The sequence below is a fragment of the Battus philenor genome, unplaced genomic scaffold (genome assembly GCF_028537555.1).
Source record: "Battus philenor isolate CCGP_79_NKW_IND1 unplaced genomic scaffold, ilBatPhil1.0.hap1 SCAF_6, whole genome shotgun sequence".
Classification (NCBI taxonomy): domain Eukaryota; kingdom Metazoa; phylum Arthropoda; class Insecta; order Lepidoptera; family Papilionidae; genus Battus; species Battus philenor.
Genome location: NW_027181726.1, coordinates 1,458,749 through 1,482,500, shown reverse-complemented (window position 1 = coordinate 1,482,500; position 23,752 = coordinate 1,458,749). Strand labels below are relative to the sequence as shown.

General features: G+C 44.3%; 3 protein-coding genes across 5 annotated transcripts; 1 reads left to right on the top strand and 2 right to left on the bottom strand.

The window, feature by feature from the left end:
* Nucleotides 1-1,954: 1,954 nt before the first annotated feature.
* LOC137930285 (uncharacterized) lies at nucleotides 1,955-5,950 on the bottom strand. 3 transcript variants are annotated; one of them, XM_068773511.1, is made up of 3 exons: nucleotides 5,819-5,950; nucleotides 5,454-5,764; nucleotides 1,955-4,020 (listed from the first exon to the last, which is right to left on the bottom strand). In XM_068773511.1, the coding sequence occupies exons 2-3, from the start codon at nucleotides 5,747-5,749 to the stop codon at nucleotides 3,477-3,479; spliced, it is 840 nt and encodes a 279-aa protein (XP_068629612.1). In that variant the 5' UTR covers nucleotides 5,750-5,764; nucleotides 5,819-5,950; the 3' UTR covers nucleotides 1,955-3,476. The 3 variants fall into 3 exon arrangements, with proteins under 3 accessions (XP_068629612.1, XP_068629610.1, XP_068629611.1); XM_068773509.1 differs by having other exon boundaries at nucleotides 5,454-5,756; XM_068773510.1 differs by having other exon boundaries at nucleotides 5,454-5,750.
* Nucleotides 5,951-7,593: 1,643 nt separating this feature from the next.
* Nucleotides 7,594-10,919, top strand: LOC137930304 (ubiquitin-conjugating enzyme E2 S). Its single transcript, XM_068773532.1, has 3 exons — nucleotides 7,594-8,065; nucleotides 9,733-10,118; nucleotides 10,607-10,919. The coding sequence occupies exons 1-3, from the start codon at nucleotides 7,918-7,920 to the stop codon at nucleotides 10,751-10,753; spliced, it is 681 nt and encodes a 226-aa protein (XP_068629633.1). The 5' UTR covers nucleotides 7,594-7,917; the 3' UTR covers nucleotides 10,754-10,919.
* Nucleotides 10,920-17,967: 7,048 nt separating this feature from the next.
* Nucleotides 17,968-21,752, bottom strand: LOC137930104 (lens fiber major intrinsic protein-like). The gene is made up of 4 exons (XM_068773200.1): nucleotides 21,691-21,752; nucleotides 18,985-19,514; nucleotides 18,736-18,816; nucleotides 17,968-18,347 (listed from the first exon to the last, which is right to left on the bottom strand). Exons 1-4 carry the CDS (start codon nucleotides 21,701-21,703, stop codon nucleotides 18,213-18,215), a joined length of 759 nt encoding a protein of 252 aa, XP_068629301.1. The 5' UTR covers nucleotides 21,704-21,752; the 3' UTR covers nucleotides 17,968-18,212.
* Between the last annotated feature and the right edge of the window lie 2,000 nt (nucleotides 21,753-23,752).

Here is a 23,752-nt window from a genome sequence, read left to right as displayed (position 1 = left end):
CGAGTGAGCATTGTTTTAACTACTCTAATAATATAGTTGACTTTTGGAAACTAGTATAGTCCGTCTTGGCCTTCGCCGCCCTTATTACCTCCGCGTAGGAGAAGGTGGAGCCTTCTGGCAGCGTTACCGTCACGGCCACCGTGGTGGAAGTACGTCCCGCGTCTCCTGGGTGCGGCAGGCGGTTTACCACTCGGACGGAGCGCGGTCCGTGGCGCCGTTCTGGTTTTTCGAGCGACCTCAGCCCAGGTGTTCAGGGCTGTGGTCGCCAACGCTGACGGCGGCGAAGCCGTTATGGAGGCAGATCCGCTACAGGAGGATGCGCAGGCTTCTTCCTCGGGCGCCTAGACCGCCGCAGTCGCGGCGGCTGCAGTGCCGGCGGTGCGAGCGGCTCGGGAGGGGCGGTCAACTGAGTCGGACGCGGTCCAGTCCTTCTGGCAGCCAACGGCGGCCTTATTTCCCTGTCGTGGAACAATTTGGTCTCGAGGGCACACAGTTTCGACTCGATGAGGGCTCCAATGGAATGCGTGAGCCCGTCTTCGGTCGACGAGGACATCACTGGCACTGGTGCCGGCCGGGCCCGCGAAGGCGGGGGGACAGCTGCCATGGCCTGCTCGGTTGTACCACTACGGAGGTGACGGAGTTCCACCGTGAGGCTTTCCACTTTCGAAACACAACACTTTCGTTCAGCTGAGAACGCAAATCTGCGTTCTTTTGCTACAGACTCTCGATGGTGGAGTCGCCTGCCGTTCTACAACATCTCATCCAATGCCGCCTTGACGTTCTGCGCGGCAATCATCCGTCTCCTGCTCCTCTTTTCCATCTCTTAAAATGAACACGGGAAGCTACCTTAAGCCTGAGCGGCTCGCCTTTGGGACAGTAGAGTCCCTGGCCGTTTCTCAGTTCTTGAAAGAACTGATGTTACGCTCGTAGGGAGCGTACCTACCAATTTTTTTCCACGCCGGTACATGTTCGATGCGACCCATATCCGCCAACCGGGAGACGCGCCAGATGGAAGGTCTGGCAACTCCACACGGGATGACAATCTAACTTACCGACCTACCTCTAAAAGGAGAGTTACGAAGCGCGGCCGTCATCTTGCATTTACTTAATTTCATATTTTTGTGGAATACACCGAAAATTATGAAAAATGCCTCTTACATTGCGAATCTATATCTCTCATGGCCACCTCTTGCAGAAGTGAGACTTGAGTGATACTCCCCATTGAAAAAAAAACCTGTGACCAGTGTTGCCTGTAAACAGCGACAAAAATGATCAAATATCATTATACAGCCGCGACGCGTCCCTCCGTTTTGTTTTTTGATTTAAAATATTGCTCCTACTTTTGTAAATTCTATTAAATGAAAAGTCGGAAAATTTGTGTCTTAAACTCGAAAAACGTCAGTGACAGTCCTGAGATCGTGTCCTTCGAAGCGCTTAGACTCCGTCGTCGCGATAGCGAGATATTCGAATTCAATAAAGTGAATTTTTTCCTGGTTTTACTCGGGGACTCAATAATGGTGCTTTCGGGGGAGCGAAAAAGCATCAATCCGGGTTAGTAAAGTTGGGGATTTTTCCAAAAAAGGAAATAAAAAATTTCACTAGACTCGTGTCGCGCGACGGCGAAGCGAGCGCTCGAAAACGAGTTAGAGAAATCTCGGCTACCATCTTGTTTTTTCGACTCGCCGTACTTCATCGTATAGAACGTCCACCAATTCCCCGCGGTGCTGCCGCCATCTTGAATTTCGCAAATATCAGTTTTTTTTAAATCGCGTGAGAAAATGCGGAATCCCCGCTATAAATCGCGAATTTCCATCTCGACTCCTTCCGGGAGAATGGTCGCGTCGGTCGGAGAAATTGCAGAATTATATATAATAATAATATAAGAAATAAACGATCTCAAGATTTGTGGTTTTCATTTTTGATAAATATTTAACAAAACTTTTGAACATTTTAATCATATTTCTTGTATACATTAATCCGTTTGGCGATTTGTGTTATTATAAACGTTTATTTATTGAAACTTTTTTTTCAATTTATTTAGTTTAAGCTTATTTTTGAAACATAAGCAATACATCTTCCACGCGGCACCGGTATTCATCTGTCGACTGGCTTGTTGTGGGTACGCAGTTATCGGCAGCGGTGGGCAGTGCGGCCGCCGCATAAACCGGCTCTTCTATCGCCTCACGTTATACGAGTAACGTTATAAGTTAGCGTCCCATAAATCTTAGTTAAAATTTCTACCAAAAAATATAAACACGAGAAACATCTCATAAATCGCAATACAGCAAAAAATTGTTCAACCCCTGGCGGGGAACGGTACATCTCAAGTGGCGTGGGGTCGTGAGGCGTGCTATTGGTTCAGCGGATCTTTGTTTTTATAACAAATATTACAATGCGCCCGCGCACCAGCCACAGCAGTTTACAACAGTGCCCGGGAGAAGGATCCTGGCCTCAGTCGCGTTCACTAGCTAGGTGTCGTCTCACGCCCCGACGCACACTCTTTGTGTCGGTTGCGTTCACCAGCTACGTGTCGTTTCACGCACCGGGGCCAATTAGAATTTACGTTATAAATTCACGTTTTGGTCCTTTTCATTTTCTGGGCATCATTTAATTCACGCTACAACCTTTATATCGCTTCGCACCCCAAAAGGGTAAGTGTTGAACAAATATTACAAAGACATTAATATTAAGTAGCGTTTAGCAATAAGTTAGAGCTCAACATTTTGTCTGTGTCCATAGTTCCATCATTATGTATTCATTATTACTTTTCAATTTGTTTATCTCTCCTATTTTTGTTTTACATGCTTTACATTTTGTAACTCCGTTCTGGCAGTAAACAATCACATCAACTGCTTTCGGCTTCTTTCCTTCCTTCGTCGCTAGCCATCTCCGGGTTTACTGTCAGCGGAGCAAATTTTACATAAATTTATATATGTATATCATAACTGTGACCTTTATTCACAGGTGCGAGTTTTATACAAAAAAAAAACCTACTATCATTGAGGTTGAATTTATATCCGATTGCACCGGAAGCAACACACCCGCCGCTCCGCTCCCTGCTCTCGACTTGCTGCCGCCTGACCAGTGCTGCGAGATCGTGCGGCTGGCTAACACCACCATCAGGGGAGTACCGAGCTGCGATGCAAAATCAGACCGGGCCTTCTGCCCACTACCCGTTTTAATTAAGTAAATATATTCTTCTTCTGTTGCCGAGTTGCTGTTTTCTTTCACCTACCAACAACAGTTTCTTAACGGCACAACGTACCATCGGTGTAATGTGAGAGTAAACTTCAATATTTTTTTTAATGTTAAATAACGTTTATTTAAAGTACAAATTGTGGCTTTTTATTACTCATACTTAGTTGCTTTAAGTGAACTGAATCAATTACAAAATGTCAAGTTATATTTACTTTGATCCATATACATTAATTGGAAAATCAATAAACTCTTCTTTACATTATTATCGTTGGCGTTCGCTAGGGCGACAGCGAGTGCACGAGGCGCGCGCGCCGCGGTTCTATCCGCCCGCCCTCGGCGCACCCCACATCGCCCTCTGCCATGTTTTCTCCAGATGCCTTTATAACGAGGTTGGGACATGTGCCACTTTGTGCAATAGATACACTGCTATCGATAACATCCTCCTTTTCCTTATCGGTGACTTTTTGGTCATGCACTTCAGCTGCATTCGCTTCTTCTCCAGAGAAGCACCGTTTGCGGCGCCGCGTGCGCCGGCGTGCCTTGCGCGGCCGGTCGCTGTCGACGGCTGCCGACTGCGCCCCGAGAGTATCCTTCTCAGAGATAGAGAAAGCACTGTCACACGTGTCCAACAGAGCAAGTGCTTTTTTCTTCATTTGCAGCAATTCCTCGTCTTTGTTTACTTCGAGAGTCGCCGTTGAAGCGGGCCGCAGCTCTGGGGACGGGTTTGGAGAGATGGTGACTCTGTATTGGCATTTTTCTGCATTGGCAAATGATGAATTGATCTCATCTAATTCTGTTGTATCATGTTGTAGTGGGATTACTCTGCAATTAAGAAAATGAAGGCAAATTAATGACTATGTTTTAAAACACATTTAAATTGTGTTGTCATTTAACAAAGTGAACATCTTGCATTAATTTTAAAAATAGAAAATTTCAAATCTTGCTGATGGGTATGATTCTTTATCTGTCAAACAGTTTTAGCTATTGGTTTTAGTATTTAAATAGATGGTCTTGTTTTTGATGCACTTTGAACATAATACACAAATTAGACATAATCAGTAGGTTGGTTGCTTCAACTTCTGTGTTGCAAGACTTAAGGCAAGCTGTGCTGTCAATAAAAGTATCTCATAGAAATCAAAATGGTTACTATATCATGACACAAAACCACCATCAAGCGGAAAAAATGGTACAACCAAGACTAAACAGTTGACCCCTGCTGTGTACAAACCACTAGCAAAACAATTAAAAACTAACACTAAAGGAAAATTTATAATAACATTTTCATAGAGGTACAAAATGTAAAAAATAACTGTTCTCATTGGCTTGTGTCCTTCGTCCCAATGCTCACATAACTCAGACGGTGACATCATTCAAACTTAACTGAAACATAAACATGCAGACTCTCAAATTTAACACAACACAACAAGAAGTGCTACTGTGAGCAGAACGACTAACATTGCAAAATTACTTGATGTTACATTAATTCATTAAAATGTACAAAAGCCTTTTGCATTAAGAGCTGTGAATATATGAAGTCATCCTGTGTGACGCAGAGAGAGAAGTGACTAGCTGCAATTAATTTATGGTCTGACAAGCAAGCGGCACTGTGCTTATATTGCATCCATGTTCATACTGCATGTCATTAAAGTCCCGTGTTCCTTGCTCTCTGCTCAGGGATTTTTATGAGAAGCATTTTGTCTTGAGTCCAAAATGTTGAATGTACTCCTATTTTCATGGGACTACATTCTACTTGAAAGAGTTTAGACAATTCTTTTTTAAGAAGCTTTTGTTAGCTTTTGCTAACAAAACCATTCAAATAATTTCACTACTTAAGTCCAGATAACCATATACTTGATTTAAAGTTTGGTACAGACATATCATCAAATTTTAGTCAGCATATATACACATTAACAATTAATAGATTATATAAATATCTACATGTATTGATACATCAATGCACTATGGTGACCAACATTTATCATTTTTAGTTACTAATAAACCCAAGTGCCTTCATCTAATGTAGGTCTGTGCTATCCAACAAGATAAGAATGATAATTCATACTATATGTTCCGAGGAGCTACAATTCTAATACCAAAAATTATATGTGAAGGCATTCATAGCGCCCCAACACATTCTTCTCATCACTTCATAACAAACCCGAAATTACTGTGATCCTATTACAACTTTAGCAAGTAAGCTGTTATTATTGAGTGGTTGTGTTGTTGTTCGATATGATGAGGATGCACATGCTCACTGCACAGGGTCGTCAGGCTGGAGGAGGGACAGCGGCTCGTCGGGCGGCAGCAGGTGTCCGCGACTGCACAGGCAGAACGCGCCGCGCAGCCCAAATAGCGCCCGTAGCCGCTGCCGCAGCCACCGCACGGGGCGCCGTCGCGGCACGCTCACGTAGGCGCGTGCCCGCTCGTCAGAGAAGTAGCGTTCTAGAATCACGCTCACGCGGAACCTCTCCTCCTTCTGTTCGTCTAGGACTTGCTCCTTCGTATGCGTTTCATCCGGACATGACAGTGTTTTCAAATTATTTGCCGGCATCCTGCAACTTAATATCTTTTCTAATATTTAACGACAACTTCACCATGTATTTGATAGGTAATGCTTTACCTCATGATATCTCTAAATTAAATATTTTTCTACATTAAATAAATTATAAAGGTTTTCAATTTCCTTAGTACACACTTCTTTAAGTCAGTGATGTAAAAAAAAATATTATTTTTTAAAAACATGTTGAGGGATTCTTCCTTTGTTGCCACAAGGTAAAAATTTTAAGAAAAACTTATCTTTTGTTTTAGTATCCACTTAATAAATAGTCATTCCGTTTTTTGATATTTTCGTATTACAATATTAATATTTTAATTATATATATAACATAACATTATTTGAGGTATAATACTAAAAAATTGCAATTTTTTATTCAGTTCTCTTGTTACTCAAGCCGAGAGTAAAAAAAACTCGATAATTTTTTTTAGTTTTAAAACCAAAAAATTTTACTATGTTTGATTCTAATCATTTTAATAAATCTGTATTGCAATAAATTGTTAATATTGATTTGTTATATGATTATTATTACCAAAAAATATTTTTTCTTATAATTAAAATTAAATAAATTTCTTGCAAAAATTAAATACATTTAAGAGAAAAAAAATGATTTTTCTACTCTATGTACGTACCTATTGTATAGGCGAAAGCTTAAGACTATCACTATGTACTTTTAACATAGTAGTTGCATCATCATGACTCTTTTTGAGTGAGTTTAATCAAATGGTGTAAGAAACATATTTTTGCATTAATCTGTTTGAAATTACCACCCGTACACTCATTTCCTCCCCAAAATTAGTCAATGCAAAGACAACGGTAGGCAAACTGGCGTCGTTTGAATCCAAATCCTGGTTTAAACTTTTAATTTGAACGCGCAAGAATCATTTAAAAAGTGTTGTGGCCGTAGTGGCCAGCAATACAAAGTGTTCTTAAATGCGCGCCTCATTCCCCCTTTCATATACAGAGCGGTAAAACCCCGGAATGTTGAGTATAGCTCTACGACTCGAGCGTGTCCTGTACCGTGGTGGAGCAGGTGCCGCGTCATTCTGAGATGTAGCAGGTGCCGCTGCAGTTTGTTACTGTTTTTGCTGAATAAAACCTTGTATGGTCCCAGATACGAAGGTTTGATTAATTTTTACATTGAATGTCTTACGGTATCGTCTCTTAAAACCATGTGCGTTAAGGAAACGAAGCCTTCTTAAATGAACGCTACACGATAATTAAAATTATTGACTATGTAAGTTTCTAGGTACAGACAAAATAAAAAACATGTTTGACTCTTAATTTTTATTATTTTTTCAATGATGGAGTGGACATTTAAAGATGACCATGGCTGTAATTACTTTATTCCGTTGTGATTGCAGTAAACTATGATTTTTAACTTGCTCAAAAATTTAAATATCACGCTAAGATGTTAATTACATTATTAAAAGTTTTAACGAAGTATTTAGCGTTAATGCCAAAAAGATGTCTGGCCGATCCGTTATGACACCTGTAATTATGAAATAGATTAAGAAGCAAACTACAAGGTGTCCTGTCCGCAAATAGAATCTGTTACCTCTTCAGTTGGATTTGAGTAGGAAAACTATAAAAAATGTTGTTTACAAGAACCTCGGACTGCGAACTTACAGGCAATTCGCTTAATTTTGATTACTACATTTTTTTGGATTACATGTAATTAATAAAGTTTTTTGATAAGGTATTTAAATTTATTTATTATGACAGTAAAGGCAATGTTTTTAATATCAAAATATGCTTATTAATGTTAGAAGCATAAAATGAAACACATTGAATTTTATGACATTGCAACATTTTTTCGTATATTCAATTTGAAAACGACAGAGAGCAAAATAACGTATAATTGTCTATGCGTTCTTGTCTAGGTGCTTGTTCTGTATCCGCGGTGTTTACTTGTGATCTCAAAACAAATAGAGATACAGCATTTTAATACATTATTTACAGGATTTCTTCTTAAACGTACTAAATATCAACCATCCTGAATTTAATCGAGGTGGGCCAAGGCTGCAAATCGAGAGTAAGGCCCGTGTTGCCTGACACGGCTGCTGTAATTCTTTTAGAAGTACGTTCGGAGCAGACAGCTGTAGCGGCAGAAGCGCACGCAGTGCGTGTGATGGTGGCCGGCGGCGGGCGCTGAGCGCGGCGGCATGTCGAACGTGGAGAACGTGTGCCCGCAGGTCCTGCGCGGCGTAGCGCGGGAGGTGCGGCGCCTGGCGGCGGACCCGCCCGCCGGCGTCAAGATTGTGCTCCGCGACAACGACCTCACGGACGTCGTCGCCCTCATCGACGGGCCAGGTAAATTTCTAGAATATTCTACATTACTATCTAGAATATTCTCTTCCTACGGAGTATTAGGTGATATCTGGTATTGTAAACAATTGAAGTGATCCATTTTGAAGTGGAAAGTTTGCAAGAATAGTGGATTCTTGATTTTTGCAAAGTGCCTACAATACATTATCAAGAATATACATTGTAAAGTTCTTACATTGCAATAAAAAAAAACTTCTTTGTTAACCAATACTGCTTTACATTGTCAAGGGTTCTAATGTCATTCTGTATCAGAGCTAGGCTTAAAAGTGGACTATGTTATATTCCAACACTGCAGCTCATATGAGGTTATTTACTTGAGACTGTATGGAAGGTCCTAATTTACTGATGGTGTCCTCTTGTAGGTTAACTTTGAATGAATGACTTAATTAAATTAAGGTCGGTTTAGTAAAATTTGAGTTATCTTTCCTGCTCAATAAAATGACACTACTATACTTATGTAAATTCAGCTGCCTACTTGAAACTGGCAAAATGTCCACACTTAAAGTGACCTGTGTACACAAGTTTGCGCTCTGCAAAGATGATTTAAGTTATTGTTAGATAAAAGAAATAGATGATGCAGATATAATTGTATTTGTAAATATAATGCGTTGCATTTAAATAAATAAGTCTCAACAATTTGAGATCTAATTGATACAATTTTTATTCATTTATTCAGTTTACATTCTGACAAAATTTTAGAGTAATGTAATTTTTACATCGATTTAGAATTTAAGGTTACAAATTGTATTTAAGTTTCGCAATCAATATAATTTTAACTTAAACTACTGATTGGCTTTCTGATTTTATTTCAATTAATGAGGAGAATGATAATGCACATATTACTATATATCTACATATACCACTATCAGTTATGATTTTACAAGATAGGATAGTTCATTTATATTCAGCAACATGTAGCACTCACAACTTTTATGACATTTACAGTCTTCTCAAATTCAGGGCTTGTTGATCTAAAATCCATCTTTATTGTGTCCAATACACTCAAAGTCAAGATAAAAATAAATGTAAATTTTAACTGAACATGAATAAAATTTATTTTCTTTGAATTAGACTATAAAATACAGGTTGGGAAGCCACAATCTGATTAAATATCTTTGTACAAAACATGTTAATTCTTGGCCATAGTAGTCTTCCCAGTGCTTCATCTATTGAGCTTTAGTAATAAAGTGGAATGTCTGGATCTACTCTCACTGTAATATCCTATCCTGGCCTATGAAAATGTTTTTTTGTGTGGAACTGAAAAAAAAATTTAATTTTTGATGTTGATTTTGCACGTTTCAATGGTCTTGAATTTGTATCCTTAGAAGAGGTTGCCCAAATATCCAAAAACATGGTTATTTGTTGAGAGTAAGGACTGCAAGTTGATGATGATGGTCAATGATCTAGCTGTCATTGGTCGTGCGGCATGTGGCCGAGCATTCTTAGAGGTAGTGGGCCTGTCTTAGATATTGAAGGGCAAAATATTCTATTACAAATGCATATGCACACTAAATATCTTGTCGGACTATAAAAACCTACAGCCGTAATACTGCTCGCATTTTGCAATTCTGTCAGAAACGCGGCAACATCTGGTTCATATTCAATTTACAAATTAGTTGTAAGCGGTTTGAAAATAAATGATTGCGTCGCAGCGGACACGCCGTACGCCGGCGGAGTGTTCCGCGTGCGGCTGGTGCTGGGGCGCGAGTTCCCCGCCGCGCCGCCGCGTGCCTACTTCCTGACCAAGATCTTCCACCCAAACGTGTCGGCGGCGGGCGAGGTGTGCGTGAACACGCTGAAGCGCGACTGGCGGCCCGAGCTGGGGCTGGCTCACGCGCTGCTGGCCGTGCGCTGCCTGCTCATCGCGCCCAACGCCGACTCCGCGCTCAACGCGGACGCCGCCGCGCTGCTGCGCGACCACTACGACGATTACTTCGCGCGCGCCAAGCTCTACACCGATATACACGCGCGCCCCGACCGCGCGCACGCGACGCACGCCACGCACGCGACCCACGCCGCCCACGCCGCGCACAAGCAGGTCGGTCCCGAGCTAAACAAAGAGGCAAATTTCATTTTTGATCGTCCGCATCATTCCTTTCCGGGGGGCTCTAGCGAATCAACCCCCTTTACATTTCTGCAGTTAACTACGTTCCGCTCCTGCGCCAACCATTTGTTCGTATGGGTGATGATTCCAAGACGCCCGTTTAATGTTTCATCTCTATTCCCATCTTTCACAAGAGAGCTTTTTGGGGAAATTTATTATTTTAGGTGGGCTCTTTCAGGTCAATCTTTTGGAAGAAATTATGTTTGTGCGATTACAGTCTATACGATGTAGAATATATCCGGTTGTATGTCGGAAAATGTCCGGCGCCGCAAAACCAGCGGCGGGGTATCCCGGGCCCCGGCCGGAAGACACGTGTAATTTCATACCTCAAGCCCGTGTCTGCGAGCGAGAGGTTTATCAGGCCGCCTGCGCCGCATACTCCATGCAGTTGTTGTTCAAGTCGTTGCTGCGTTGGGTTGCAGGAGTTCGCGGGTGCGGAGGGCGCTGCGGAGGAGGCGATCGCAGAGGGCGGCGAAAGCGCGGAGGGCGGTGAAGGGGCGCCGCGAGCCAAGCGCGAGCGGCGGGCGGGGGGCGCGCGCGACCGCCGCCGCATCCTCAAGCGGTTATAACGCCTCCGTACCACACGCACCGCACGCACGACACGCACGACGCGCACGACACGCACTCGCCGCCTCCGCTGCCGACCGACCGTTCTCTTAAGTTCCAACATCCAACACTTGTAAAGAAATGTATCGTTTAGTTGTATTTATTTCTTAGTAAAACAAATAAAGTCCATTCATCTGTTTTATTAAACCTTTCTTTTTTATTTGCCGCTTAGGTTACTTGTATAAATTGGTGTCGGTTCATTTAGTTTCAATACAAGACACACACAACCCACAACTACCGAGAGATTTGTACTTTGTGCCGAGTTCGAAGCGAGTGCAACCAGCTCGCCGCGGCCGCCGGGGTGCAGGATCGCGATCGCGTGGTAGGATCGTATATAGAACCCGCCGATCGATCAATGAAGACGCCTTCGGGCTTGGTCGGGAGCAGATTCCTCGACGTGGTACTGAAAAGTTGTATCACTCAGACACTAGTATTATAAGATACTTAAGGCATACCGCATTCACACAACTTGTAAGTCCGATATATCGTTGAACACATTAACCGCATGGAGAAAGATGGCTCCCTTAATTCACTAAGTAAGGATATGTTCCGTGATACGGTGGACTTCACGGGTGCAAGTGTTTGGCACAAAAAAAACTGTTCGGCAATATCAAGAACCTGGGGCAACCTTAATTTTTTCGTGAGCAGCAGGGCGTCGGTACGCGAGGAGGAAGGTTCCATTCCCGCAACTAAAGCTAATTATAATCAATCGATAAAACAGATCTGGGTAACTTAAAACAATACATGGCTGAAACTATAAAGCATAAAATAATTGTAACATGAATTAATAGATGGCACACGCACCTAATATAATATCCGACCAAACGCGCAGTGCTCATAAAGAGACGGGTGTGGCCCGACGGTGGTACGCGCCGGAAACAAGCGGCCACGCTCGGCGTCCCTGCGCGGTGCGGTGCGCCTCAGCGCTGGAGCGGCTTGGGAATACTGAAGCAAAACAGGCTTTGACGCAACCGGTTACTTCGCACGAGGGCGTTCGCATCGGTGGGCACGACGCTGCAGTGGGGCGGTAAATGAGGTACCTTACTGTGGACAGTCACAGGGGCTTCGACGAGCAACTCCTCGTTCATCTCGAGGTACCGTGACGGGTTGTAATACTGCCTGCAGATGCTCCCTCAAAGCCACACGGCGACCACCGGGAGTTTTTAGCCATAAATATAAAATTAATTTCTTAAAAATTGGAACTTTTTACAGAATTCGTATTAATCGTCAACTAATTTTTTTTATTTTATTTTGACTACTCTTCCTCGCAATGTGTTGTAGTTGTGGAAAAGAAGCAAGAAGTAACAATACAACTTTTAACAAGGTTTAACAATACAGATTTATTCACATACACTTTATTAAATACAGCCTAAATCAGAGTTCCCTAAACTTTGTGTAGTAGACCCCTTGCTATGTTTTTCCTTGTTGGGTAGACCCCCTACTTACCTGTTATTGATTTCCTGTAAATTTCTAACTGTAGTGAAGTTTAGTGTTAAAAACTTAAAGTAAAAACACATGTTAATTTATACATTTATTAATTGAATTTAAATTAAAACTACTCAAAATTTTGTATCTGTTATGTAAAATATACGTAACATTAAATAAACATAAAATAAACAATAAATAAAATAACATAAGCAATAAGTCAATATTTTTGACGGAAATGATTTCGATGGAAAGGAAATTAAAAATTTCCTCGCTATATTCCAAAATACGGAATCAGTAACGGGTATGTTGTTTTGCAGCCAGAATTGCTGATGTCCGTTTTTAAATTGAACCTTAAGTTCTTCGTTTGTACTTAGTTCAGTCAGTTCCTCTTGTATTATGACATTCGTTTCTTCATTTTACAATTTTATCAGGATGGCATCTTCTCAGATGATCTTGCAGTTTAGATGGTTTCATAGCTTCATTGCCCAAAACTTTGTTGCATAAAAGGCACATAGGCAATTGTTTGTCCGGCAATGAAGGAATGAAGCCAAATTTCAAATAATCAACACTGTACTGTATACATTTCTTTTTAGATTCGGACATGGCATCAGTCAATAATTAGCCACTTCCGCACATGCAGTGGTAGTCGTGCAATGAAATGCACCGCCCGCCAGCCCGCTGATAAATGCGCATGCGGCAAACAATGCGAATCACACAACCGCCACCACCAAATCACTCAACACGTGTTTCACCCCTCCACGGGGCATCTTCAGGAGCTATGTTACACCGATTAGTGCCAAAGCACTGTGTGAAGTGGCTAAATATTGGGCCTTTTCTTACTTAGGATGGATTCCATTAAATAAATTAAAATCATTTTTGTAAATAAATCATTCTCAATTGAATCGTCTTTTCTATGTTACACCGATTAGTGCCAAACACAGAGTGAGCTCAGTCCGTCGCCGCTTGTTATTTATATGCTACCTCCTCCCCCCCACTACTACTCAAAGTCAAGTGACCGATCAGTAGGGCTATTTTTTATTATACCCTCTATTCCGTGTGAGTTATGTTTGTGATTTCACGTAACAGACGAGTACCCCGACCGAGTCCCCCGGCAAACTTGTAATAATGGAGAGGAGGAAACATTGACTTGTTCGTTGAATATAGTTCCAATACCCGCGTGTCTTATTATTTCCATCCGTTCCAATACGTCCATCCGCAATCCTTTGCTACAGGTATGCAGCACGTCATAGGAATGACCGTGCGGTAAAATATGTCCCGACTCTAATAAATGTTTAGAGAAATGAGATCTCTCCGGGCGATCATTCCTATACGCGGAAATATGCTCCTTATAACGAATGTTAAAATTTCTACCAGTCTGACCTATGTATTTATATATTTTTTCGGTTGGGGAAATCTTCTGGTATTCAAGATGCCCTGCCTCTGGGGGGAGGACAGGGGTATGTGGGATTCCTACCCACTAAAACCCCCCCCGGTGGTCGCCCTCTGCGCTTAACGGGGGACCGCGGTATCTCCCGGTCAGGGATCGCCACGCGGTCTTCCCTTGCGCCTTGCTATTTTTCGATAGCCCGTCCCGGGGTATGCGTGGATACGCTACCCCCGAAACCCTCGTGGTACTATCACACGATGGTTCGGGACCACGTCGAACCATCGTCCGCCTCAGAGTCGCCGAAGCTAATGGGAGTTTAGGGCCCCCACCCTAAACTCCCGCGACTCCGAAGGACCTATGTATACCCCATCACATCGTTGGTTTACTTGTTGGGTCTAATTAAGAAGAAGGTAAACCAACGTGTGAGGGGTCTTTTATACCCAGCGACAACTGAACGCGGTATCCATAACTATAGATCTAGTTTATTATATTTAAGGCCCAATATCGGAAAAATTATCTAAAATATTAACCCTTTCAGACCCTGCGTACACAAATGTACACATAAAATATAAATTTTTTTTTGGTATTTATTTCGCTACAAGTGCAATTGAGAACGCTTGTTTTCATATGTCCACATTATTAACTACAAAAATGTATACTATTAACGCCTTCTCTTAGCATTCTTTGTGACTTTTTCGACATGGTTTGATCAGTGGCTGACCGAAGTTGGAGCTAAGTGGGTAAGCTCGTCATTTTTATTTCTAAAAAGTAGGAAATAGTTAAATATACGCACTGCAAAAATATGAGTTGATGTGTTATATTCCTAAGGTCATAAGTAACATATAATTTGAGTTTATTATTCTATTTTTGTATCAATTATCACAATTTTTATATTTGTACACAAATGTACACATCAGGCGTAAACGATGTTTTTACGATTGTTGAAGTATTCTAGTTGTATTTGCAAAATCTATTTTGTATATGTTTGTAACTATATTATTATTGTGGTTGTTGTTGATGCTTTATAAGATATATGTTATATGTTGTAATAAAATATTTTTTTTACATTTTCATATAAAAAATCACCGATATATTTCACTGGACGCTTTGAAAGCCCTTATTATTTGGGTTACATTTAGCTACTGGTATATTTAGGTATCCTTGCTTGAAAATGTACTGGGAAACTGGCATCAGCATACCCTTGTTCTCAGAGAATATGGTCCGGGATCGCTTTTTTGAATTACGTAGTAATTTACACCTTGTTGATAATACAATAATACCAGCTAGTTGCAAAGATGCATTTTACAAAGTTCGACCAATATTTGATGCAGTTAGGAATCGATGTTTAGAGTTACCGCTTGAAAAAGAACTTTGTGTTGATGAGCAGAAATTGGATACGGAGTAGCTATTGTTCTTCATCTTACTAAGAGAATTGGAGAAAGCAAGGGCCACGAATTGTACTTTGACAACTACTTCTCGTCATATCATTTATTACAAATCATGAAACAAAAAGGCATTATGGCTGCATGCACAGCTCGTATAAATAGATTCTCCAACCCATCGCTACTAAGCGATAAAGAAATGAATAAAAAGCCTCGAGGATTTTCTAAAGAAGTAAGTAGTTTTGACGAAGATGTAACTGTGGTCAAGTGGCTGGATAATAAGATTACCATCTTGCTTCTAATTTTGTTGGTATTGGTGAAAAAGACTTAGTCAAAAGGTGGTGTAAGAAAGACAAGAAATTTATTGAAGTTGAACGCCCCGAAGTGGTCAGGAAATACAATCACGCAATGGGGGGAGACCTTTTAGATCAACGCATGAGCTACTACAGAACCTTCATAAAATCGAAAAAATGGACTCTTCGCATTATATTTCATGCTTCTGATTTAGCTGTAGTGCCGCCTGCACTACAGCTAAATCAGAAGTACCAAACCGAGAGTACCAAACTGACAATGCTAGACATACCAAATAATAAACAACTCACGTTGCTTCACTTTCGTCGTCACCTGGCTGAAAGTCTGGTGTTGAGGAATAAAATTATCACCGGTAAAAGAGGACGACCCAGTGGCAGTAGCTCAATACAGCAAATTATTCCAAGAAGACCAGGAGAGGTTCGCCCTGTAGCGGATATAGCAAGAGACGGTGTTGGGTATTTCCCTGCACATGATGAGGGACTTGGGACACGGTGCAAAATGGTTGGATGCAAGGGAAGAACCAGGATTAAATGTCTAAAATGCAAAGTTCACCTTTTGCCTTACCAAAGATAAAAACTGTTTCTTAGCATTTCATACGTAAACTTATGAAACATGCTTTTAGAATGGGTCGAAGGACTTATATACCTATTATGTGCGTGTCCCAAAGAAGAAATCTCTTTTGCTAATAATTATAAGAATTGTACTTAAGTTTTGTTAATTTTATATTTCCTAATAAAACATTGATAAACTAAACTTTTTATAATTCCAATGAAACCTCTTAAACAGTAGTCTGAGCATTACGTAGGACGGATGTGCACATTTGTACACAAAAAGGAAAACTATTTTTTCTTATAAACCTGACAACCAGGATTTTTTTCATAATTTTTTCCTTAGCCTTTTTACTCTACTCTAGCTACAACTTTTTTTTTAGATTCATTGGACACAAAAAAATAATTCAGGTCTGAAAGGGTTAAGAAAAAACGGCGTTTAGGTGGCGTTCAGAACCCACAACACTATTCGGCGTGCGATTTGCAACGGCAAAGAAAGAACCGAGGTTGGCAAGAAGTCGGGGATATATAGGTTGAAGTGTTGCTGCTGGATTTTCAGTCTATACAGTTGTATATTGAAAATATTCTTTGATTTTTCCGAAAACATTCCATAATTCGAACATCTTGTAACAATTAGCTCGAATTACGGAGATTGCACTGTAATTATAATACCGATTGCTAAAACTTTCTAAAAGAAACTATTGAGGTGTACTCGTGTAACTTTGAATGATTGAATATTAAACTACTAATAACTAAAGTCATGATTGGCGTAATTTATCTAACTTTGCTAACTACGAGTACAAACTAAAATTTAATAAAAAAAATATGTACTTACTTTTCTCTTGCACTCAAACAAAATAACACTGACTCACTATAATTTGTGTGATATACTATCTGTTTATATTTTCTTAGCACTTTCCTTTTCAAGATTCAGGAAACGAATAATCGTATTTGTCCCACATTCGTATTTATAGAGTGACGAATTGAAGTCAGTGCAAGGTAGCGAAGCTCTGAGACTGCGACTCTCAGGTTTTTACGAGTTCAAAATGTATTGCGACCACAAAGCGAATACCAACATCCTACAAATTACACAATTTTATAAACATATATATTATTTTTTTACTTCAAAGGTACTTTTATAAATAATGTAAAGGTTTTAATATTATAAGATAGTATGATGTAAGTAAATAGGTATTATCAGTGTATGTGTTGAGATCCACTATCGTGGACCCCCATTTTCATTTCATGGACCTCCAAATTTTTTTTCGCTGACGTAGACCCCTTGCAGGTTGTCATAGACCCCTAGGAGTCGATATAGACACTTTGGGAATCACTGGCTTCAATGAAAACAAAATAAGCGACGTTATTGCTAAGGATATTGGAATATTTTTTCTTTTCTGTATATTTATTTTTAACAGGCGTTATGAGTTTCGTCAATAATTATGTAGTAAAGTAGTCCAATAATCTTTGGTAGAATTTTATTAAAAAATCTGCTTCAGTTTATTACAAACCAGTAAGACAGTGCACTCGGACCTTTGGAACGATCAGTTAATCATGGTGTCTTACACTATGGACGTCCCCTATTTTTGAAATTATTATAACTATAGTAAACGTACAAAATATTACAAATATATTGTGGAGCCCATGTAAGAATGTTGATCTCTTTAAACTGCTTCCTCAAGGAGATTCGCGGCCGCAACTCGTACACAGGTACTCGGGTCCTCCATTGAAGTTTTAAACCATTGTGTACTTAGTTAAAAATATTACTGTATTTGTTTACATTTATATTATGAGAGGTGTTTGTTTATTTATAATATGGATAGGAAACCCACATAACCCTGTCCTACCCTCAGAGGCTGGGGGGGGGGGGTATTTTGAACATCGGTAAGATTTCCTTCTGATACCAAAAAAAAGTCGCGCGGCGTACTGTTGCGCCTGCGCGGCGCTGGACGCCAGCGGCGCGTCAGACAAGGCGGTGGTTTGTGCGGTCGGTCAGAGTCCGCGGGTGATCAGTTTTTTTTGGTTTTTGAATTGAAGCGATTACCCGAACTATCCGATGCGGCGACTATACGTTTGTCGCGAGCTGCGCGGAGACGCGCCGACGGGAACACAAACATTACTTAATTTTTGGTAAAATTTGTTTATTTCTAACAACTTAACATTAATTCCTGTATTGAGCACAATTACAATTCTATCGAACTGTGGCATAGGTCGACATTTTTGTACGTGAACGGAAGCCGGCGAGCGCTTCGTCTCGTCGTTTGAACAAATGTATTTCCGTCGCGTTTCGACTTAAAAACGCGCGAAATGAGTCAAACGAGTGGCGGGAGCGGCGCCGGTGCGATGCGGATGCGGGGCGCGCGCGTCACGGCTCGGGCTTGTCGGCCAGCGGCAGCGCCTCGTCGCGCGGCGCGCGTGCGGCGCGGGCTCGGGGCGCGAGCAGCGCGCGGTGCAGCAGCGCGGCCACCGCCGCGCCTCCCAGCGGCCCCACCCAGTACACCTGCGGGCGGCGCGTCGACAAATCAAACAATAATCATACTGCTCGACGCCAAACAGAAACTCGTGAACCACTGGGCGGCTCTATGGATGCGGTCGATGTTTTTTTTACTTGCTCCTCCCCTGTTTTTATAAAGAAATCTTATGCTATCTTATGACCGCGTTGAAAACTTATTCGTGCCCGTTCGTGATTAGACTGAACTTGTAAAAACGCTTTCATATATATTTATATATGTATATATATATATTTGTGTATATATATATATACAAATTTGCGTACGGTGGATGAGTGGATATTTTTTGGAAGCGAGAAGCCAAAGTGAAAGGCCTACGTGGGTATCGTTTAATAAGCGGCGGGTGGTAAAGCCGGCAATAGTGCGTTATCGTCTCACCCAGTGATCCACTGTGAGGCCCTGGAAGAGCGCGGGCGCGAAGCTGCGTGCTGGGTTGAGGCTGGCGCCGGTCAGCGGGCCCTGCGGATGTCAAGTGCGGCTTGAGAATATTTTTGTTAGTGAAGTCGAAAGTTGTTTATTAGGGCGTGATACAGTTATTATCGAGTGTTGCGTTTGCGCGGGTAGATTCGTCCCAGGGCAGTTACGCGTGTCGGTATCGGTCGGAAGCCGGGTCAGGAAGCGCCTCACCCCGCAGTATATGAGGCCGGCCACGGTGAGTCCGAACTTGAGCGGCACGGTGCGGTCGGGGCGCAGGTCGTCGTGCGCGGCCCACACGGCGCAGCAGAGCAGCGCCAGCACGCCCGTGAGCGCCGCCTCCACCACCGCCGCGGCCAGCGCCGACACGCCGGCCGGGTGCGTCGCGCCGCCGCCCGCCGCGGCCGGCACCAGCGCGCGGAGCAAGCCGAAGCCTATCAACGCGCCAGCCACCTGCGCCAGCGCGTAGCACGCGGCCGCCGCGCCCGGCAGCTTGCCGGCCACCAGCGCCGTCAGCGTCACCGCCGGGTTCATGTGCGCGCCCGACGCCGGCCCGAAGATCTCCACGTTCGCGAGCACGATGAAGCCGAACGCGAGCGCGGGGTGCGTGAGGGGCGGCGCGCCCTCGGCGCCGGGCAGCAGCGACGCTATACCCAGCAGTATCAACAGCGCCGTGGCCACCAGCTCGGCCAGCAGTGCGCGCCACCAGCGCCGCGCCCACGCGCCTACGCCGCGCTCAGGATCTGCGGCGGACACCTTCGCGCTGGTTAAGCTATTTATTATTCGGCCGCAAGGGCAGCTTGCGGATGCCAGTAAACCAGAGCTCGGAGAAGGAGAAAGCGACCTTCAGATGAACAGGGAATCGAACTGTACAAAGAGTATTGGATTGAGATTAAATAACGGGTGCTGTGCACAGCCTGCTGCCTAATCTCGGGATTCCGGCGAGGAAGTTTGCCGCTTCTGTGATACGGTCCGCAGCTAAGTGAGGAGCGTCTGTATCAGCAAAGAAGCTAACCATTCGACGTTGCGGAACTACAATCAAGAGTAGTCAGTTGAGGATATACATGCGGGCTGTACACGGATATCGCGCGGTGTCGGGGGCGGTGACAGTCCAGGTGTGTCTTCGATCCCGCTCGCAGACGATGCCGTCTGCGCCGAGGTGTTCCTCGTGACGATCCGCAGAATAGTGGTGTTTCCTTGAGGTTTTCAGAATCGCAAGCATTTAAAGTGTGGCCACCACTACCTAAAGTTCAAACAGCGATTTTGGAGCACATGATAGATTGTCATGGTTAAAAACTGCCGTGCACAGCGGGGCTGTCGGGTGGTGGGAACGACGAACCCCTGCGCGAGCTCTTGACGTTAAAATGACAGTGCAAGAGGAACTGCGGTGCGTTTTAAACTGACTTACCGGAGCGCCTATAATAGCGCCGAGCACGAAAATTCTGGAGATTGGTAGGGATCCAAGTAGGAACAGTTGCTAGTAATCCCATATAATTCTGAAATTTCCAAGTGTAGACACTCGGCGGCAAAGCATTTTTCATATTTTGCGACGGCGCCGAGAGCTGCGGACCGATGTCGCGAAGGTCCTATTCAGATGGTCGAATCCAGCAACATCGGCAGTTGGAGAGTCGAGAGTAGAGACTCTAGCTGTCTCCTGTTTGATGAATGCCTCCGCTAAACCTACTGGATTATTCAGAATCAACGGAATAACACGGAGACGCTGATCGTGCGGGAGTTCGGACGCAGACCCGTCGCGCGGCGCAGAACAGAGTCTGCGGTCGAGAGCAAAGGTATGAAAGACAACATCTACCAGAGATGTGAGAAAATGGAAAGTGTTATAAAGGAGCGAATGTTCTGGTTTACAACTTTGTACGTCGAAAGAAATGATGCACCGTGCCAAGGGACGACGTGCGAGAGGTGCGCGCCAGTTGCGGTTCACATTTCCTTCTCTTTCATGATCTCGGCTGTTCTAGCTAAATTGACAAATAATTCAAAAGTTCGTTCATATGTCGTCTCATTAGACGTAAGTCGCACGCGCGCACAACGCCCGCTGCCGACGACAAGCGGCGCGGCGGCCGGCGCGGCAGCCGGCGCGGTGCCCGCCGCTCGGTTTGTTTGCGCAGAGGGAGCTGCGGCGGCGCGGCCGGCGGCTCTCGACTCTCAATGTCGAGAGGCCCGCGGCGCGCGGCGGCGTCGCGAAGTGACATTGAAAAATATAATTATGTTTCTTGAAGTGTCGTTTGTTCCGTTGCTAATGATTCCTTTTATTTTCCTGACAAAGTAATTGTGTTGGCACTAACATACGGTGGGCAGTCATGAGTGCGTCGGTTCAATCCCGGGCGGAGACCGAAAGAGCAATGAATCGACACAACAATCCTAACGGGTCCTTACTGACAAAATAAACGAAATTTGTTCCAGTCCCCAGCCGCCGCGACGACGCAGGGTGTCCTCACCGGCTCTATCTCTCTGTCGTCACCGCGGTCTTTGTCGGAGCGCAGACGTCGCGACGTGGAGGCTGCGAGAGCCGTCACCTCGGACTCTCGCAAGTGCGTAAAGATCGTTTGGTATCGGGCGCGCCGGTGTCGCGGCGGCGGCGGTGGCGGCGGCGACGGAATCTATTCGCGGCGGCGATGTGTGATAGCGATTTTAGAAAACCGGTTCGGACTATTTTAATGCGTCGCGAAATAATCACGGAGCGTGGCTCCCGCTCCAGCCGGCGCTGCGGACATGCAGATTTGTTTGTGTAACGAACACCTTGAGCGAGTCTGCCGTCAATGTTTTATAAAAACATTACTTTTTTCCGTATTAATTTACATATATAATGTACGTAAATAAATTCGTACGTAAACGAGGACGAGCGCGGGGTGAGGGGCGTGGGGCGCGGGGCGCGGTATTATTTAACGCATACGTGGTACTGACCGTTGCTCGGCATCGTGCTGCTGCGGGAACTGCTAGCGCCGGACTGTGGCGGCGCCGGCGCACGCGCCCGCTCGCGCCCCTGCCCCGCGTGCCGCCTCGCGCCGCCCCCCGCCGCGCACGTCTCTGCCCGCTGCGACCACTCCAACCTTCGCGAGTGTGAGATAAATCCTCTCACTCGATCTCGGATCCGAAGAAATCCTTGCGCCTGAAGATGTGTCGGCGCCAGGCCGCTCCGGCGTGGGCGGTGAGGAAGCTTTCGGAAGCTGCCTAACTTTCAGAGCTTGCAAGACTTTTCAGGAAATCTGAGCGTAAGAATGATATATTATCTCACGAATGCAACGCCCCGCGCCTGCCGCTGCGGACGCGCGGCGTCAAAAGCAGGACGTCGCAGACCGGATGCTGTGCGCGTGCGGCGGCGGAGTCTTAACATTTAGCGAGCACTGGTTCTCATGGTCTCCGCGGCCTCTCCGTGACGCACTCTGCCTCACGCAGAGAAGTTGGACGCGTGACGCGCCGATGAAACTTTATTATTGGGAGGAGCTGCGTCGGCGCAGGCTCGGCACGCCCCATACTCCTGTGTGCCCTCCATACTCTAGTGCAGCGTCGGCTATTTAGAGAGTTCACCTCGGGTCGAACTTCCTGAGCGAGGACGGGTACGGGGCGCGACGGAGAGTGGTGACCGCGGCCGGCTGCGCGCCGAGCGCGGGGCAGCGGCGCCGCTTAGTGAATGGATTAAATTGAATCACGTACTCGCGGTAATTGCGTAGGAAAGGAGCGGGTGTCGCTTGTAAACCTCGGCGACGACGACGACCCTGTTAGTGATAGTAAAGTAGTATTCGCTGGACGCCGCTCACCCGCGAACGACGGCAGCGCGTCCCCATCGCCGGCTTTAGGTTTCAAGACCTTGGTTGTTCAGCGGGTTCTGGAGTTTTATTTAAAAAAAAAAAACAATTTCCATACCGCTACTGAGCGTCATGAAGGTGCTGCGTGGTGCTGCGCGCCGCCGCCCGCGTCGAGTGTCCGCGCACCTGATCGCGCGTATCAAAGTACATTCAGATAACAACACAAATGTTTGTCGATAGCAAACCTGCAATAGACCGATACAGAAACATGCACAACCGCGCGCGATGCGCACGCCGCCGCCGCAGTCGACTATGGGAGTTCGGCATTTCAAGTATATATTTGATGAATAGCTTGGAACAGCTCTGGAAAATTTCGTCAGTTCGATGTTGAACAGCTTCACTTACAACTCTATTGTACCCGAAGCGTTTTACTGTCGAAAAAGAAACTTGCGCAGAAGAAAAATTTTGAATTTTACTAAATCAAACTATTTCTTTTTGATAACAAAGTTTACCACGCAGAGCTAACGAATGTATCTCCACTAGCGTTCTTTTACCGGCCAATATTGATATGGACACGTTTGCAGTTCAACCGCTGTTTGCGAAGCGAAAAGAATTATCTTTGTATCATTCGATAGGTCTCGGGGAAGAGCGACGTGGAGCGAGCGCCCAACGAAGGAGAACTCGCGCCCGGAAATCGGTTTATCGAAGAGAACTTGAAAGTGCATCTTAAATTAAAGACTGCTTCATACAAATATGACTTGTAAAGGATATTATGTATCTTTATGTATACTGTGACATATTTACATAAATGTTGTATTTTATAACAAAGACACAAAATCCTATTTAATTTACTGCCAGCCGCACGCCTGTCAGGCGAAGGCGAGCTCGCGCGTTATTCAAACAGTTCAATCGTTATTACTTCCGTAAACACGTGTCGCCCCAAGCAAGTCTTAAGTTAGAAGAGCGACGCTCTGAAAACATCGCGAGCGCGCGCCGTGTATTTGTAACTAGGCTACGCTTGAGCAGCCGAGGCGGATTCATTATCAGTGGGCGTCCCGTAGGCCGGTCGCTTACGCGCAGGAAATAGACGTTAAAACGAGAACTATGCTCTGGTGGCATAATTTAAACATCAGAATTCGTCTACCGATGTCGAGGCGTCGGTTCCGGACGGGAGTTCCGTTGATTTGCTCGCCGGCGCCGAGCCGCGCGGCGCGCTCCTG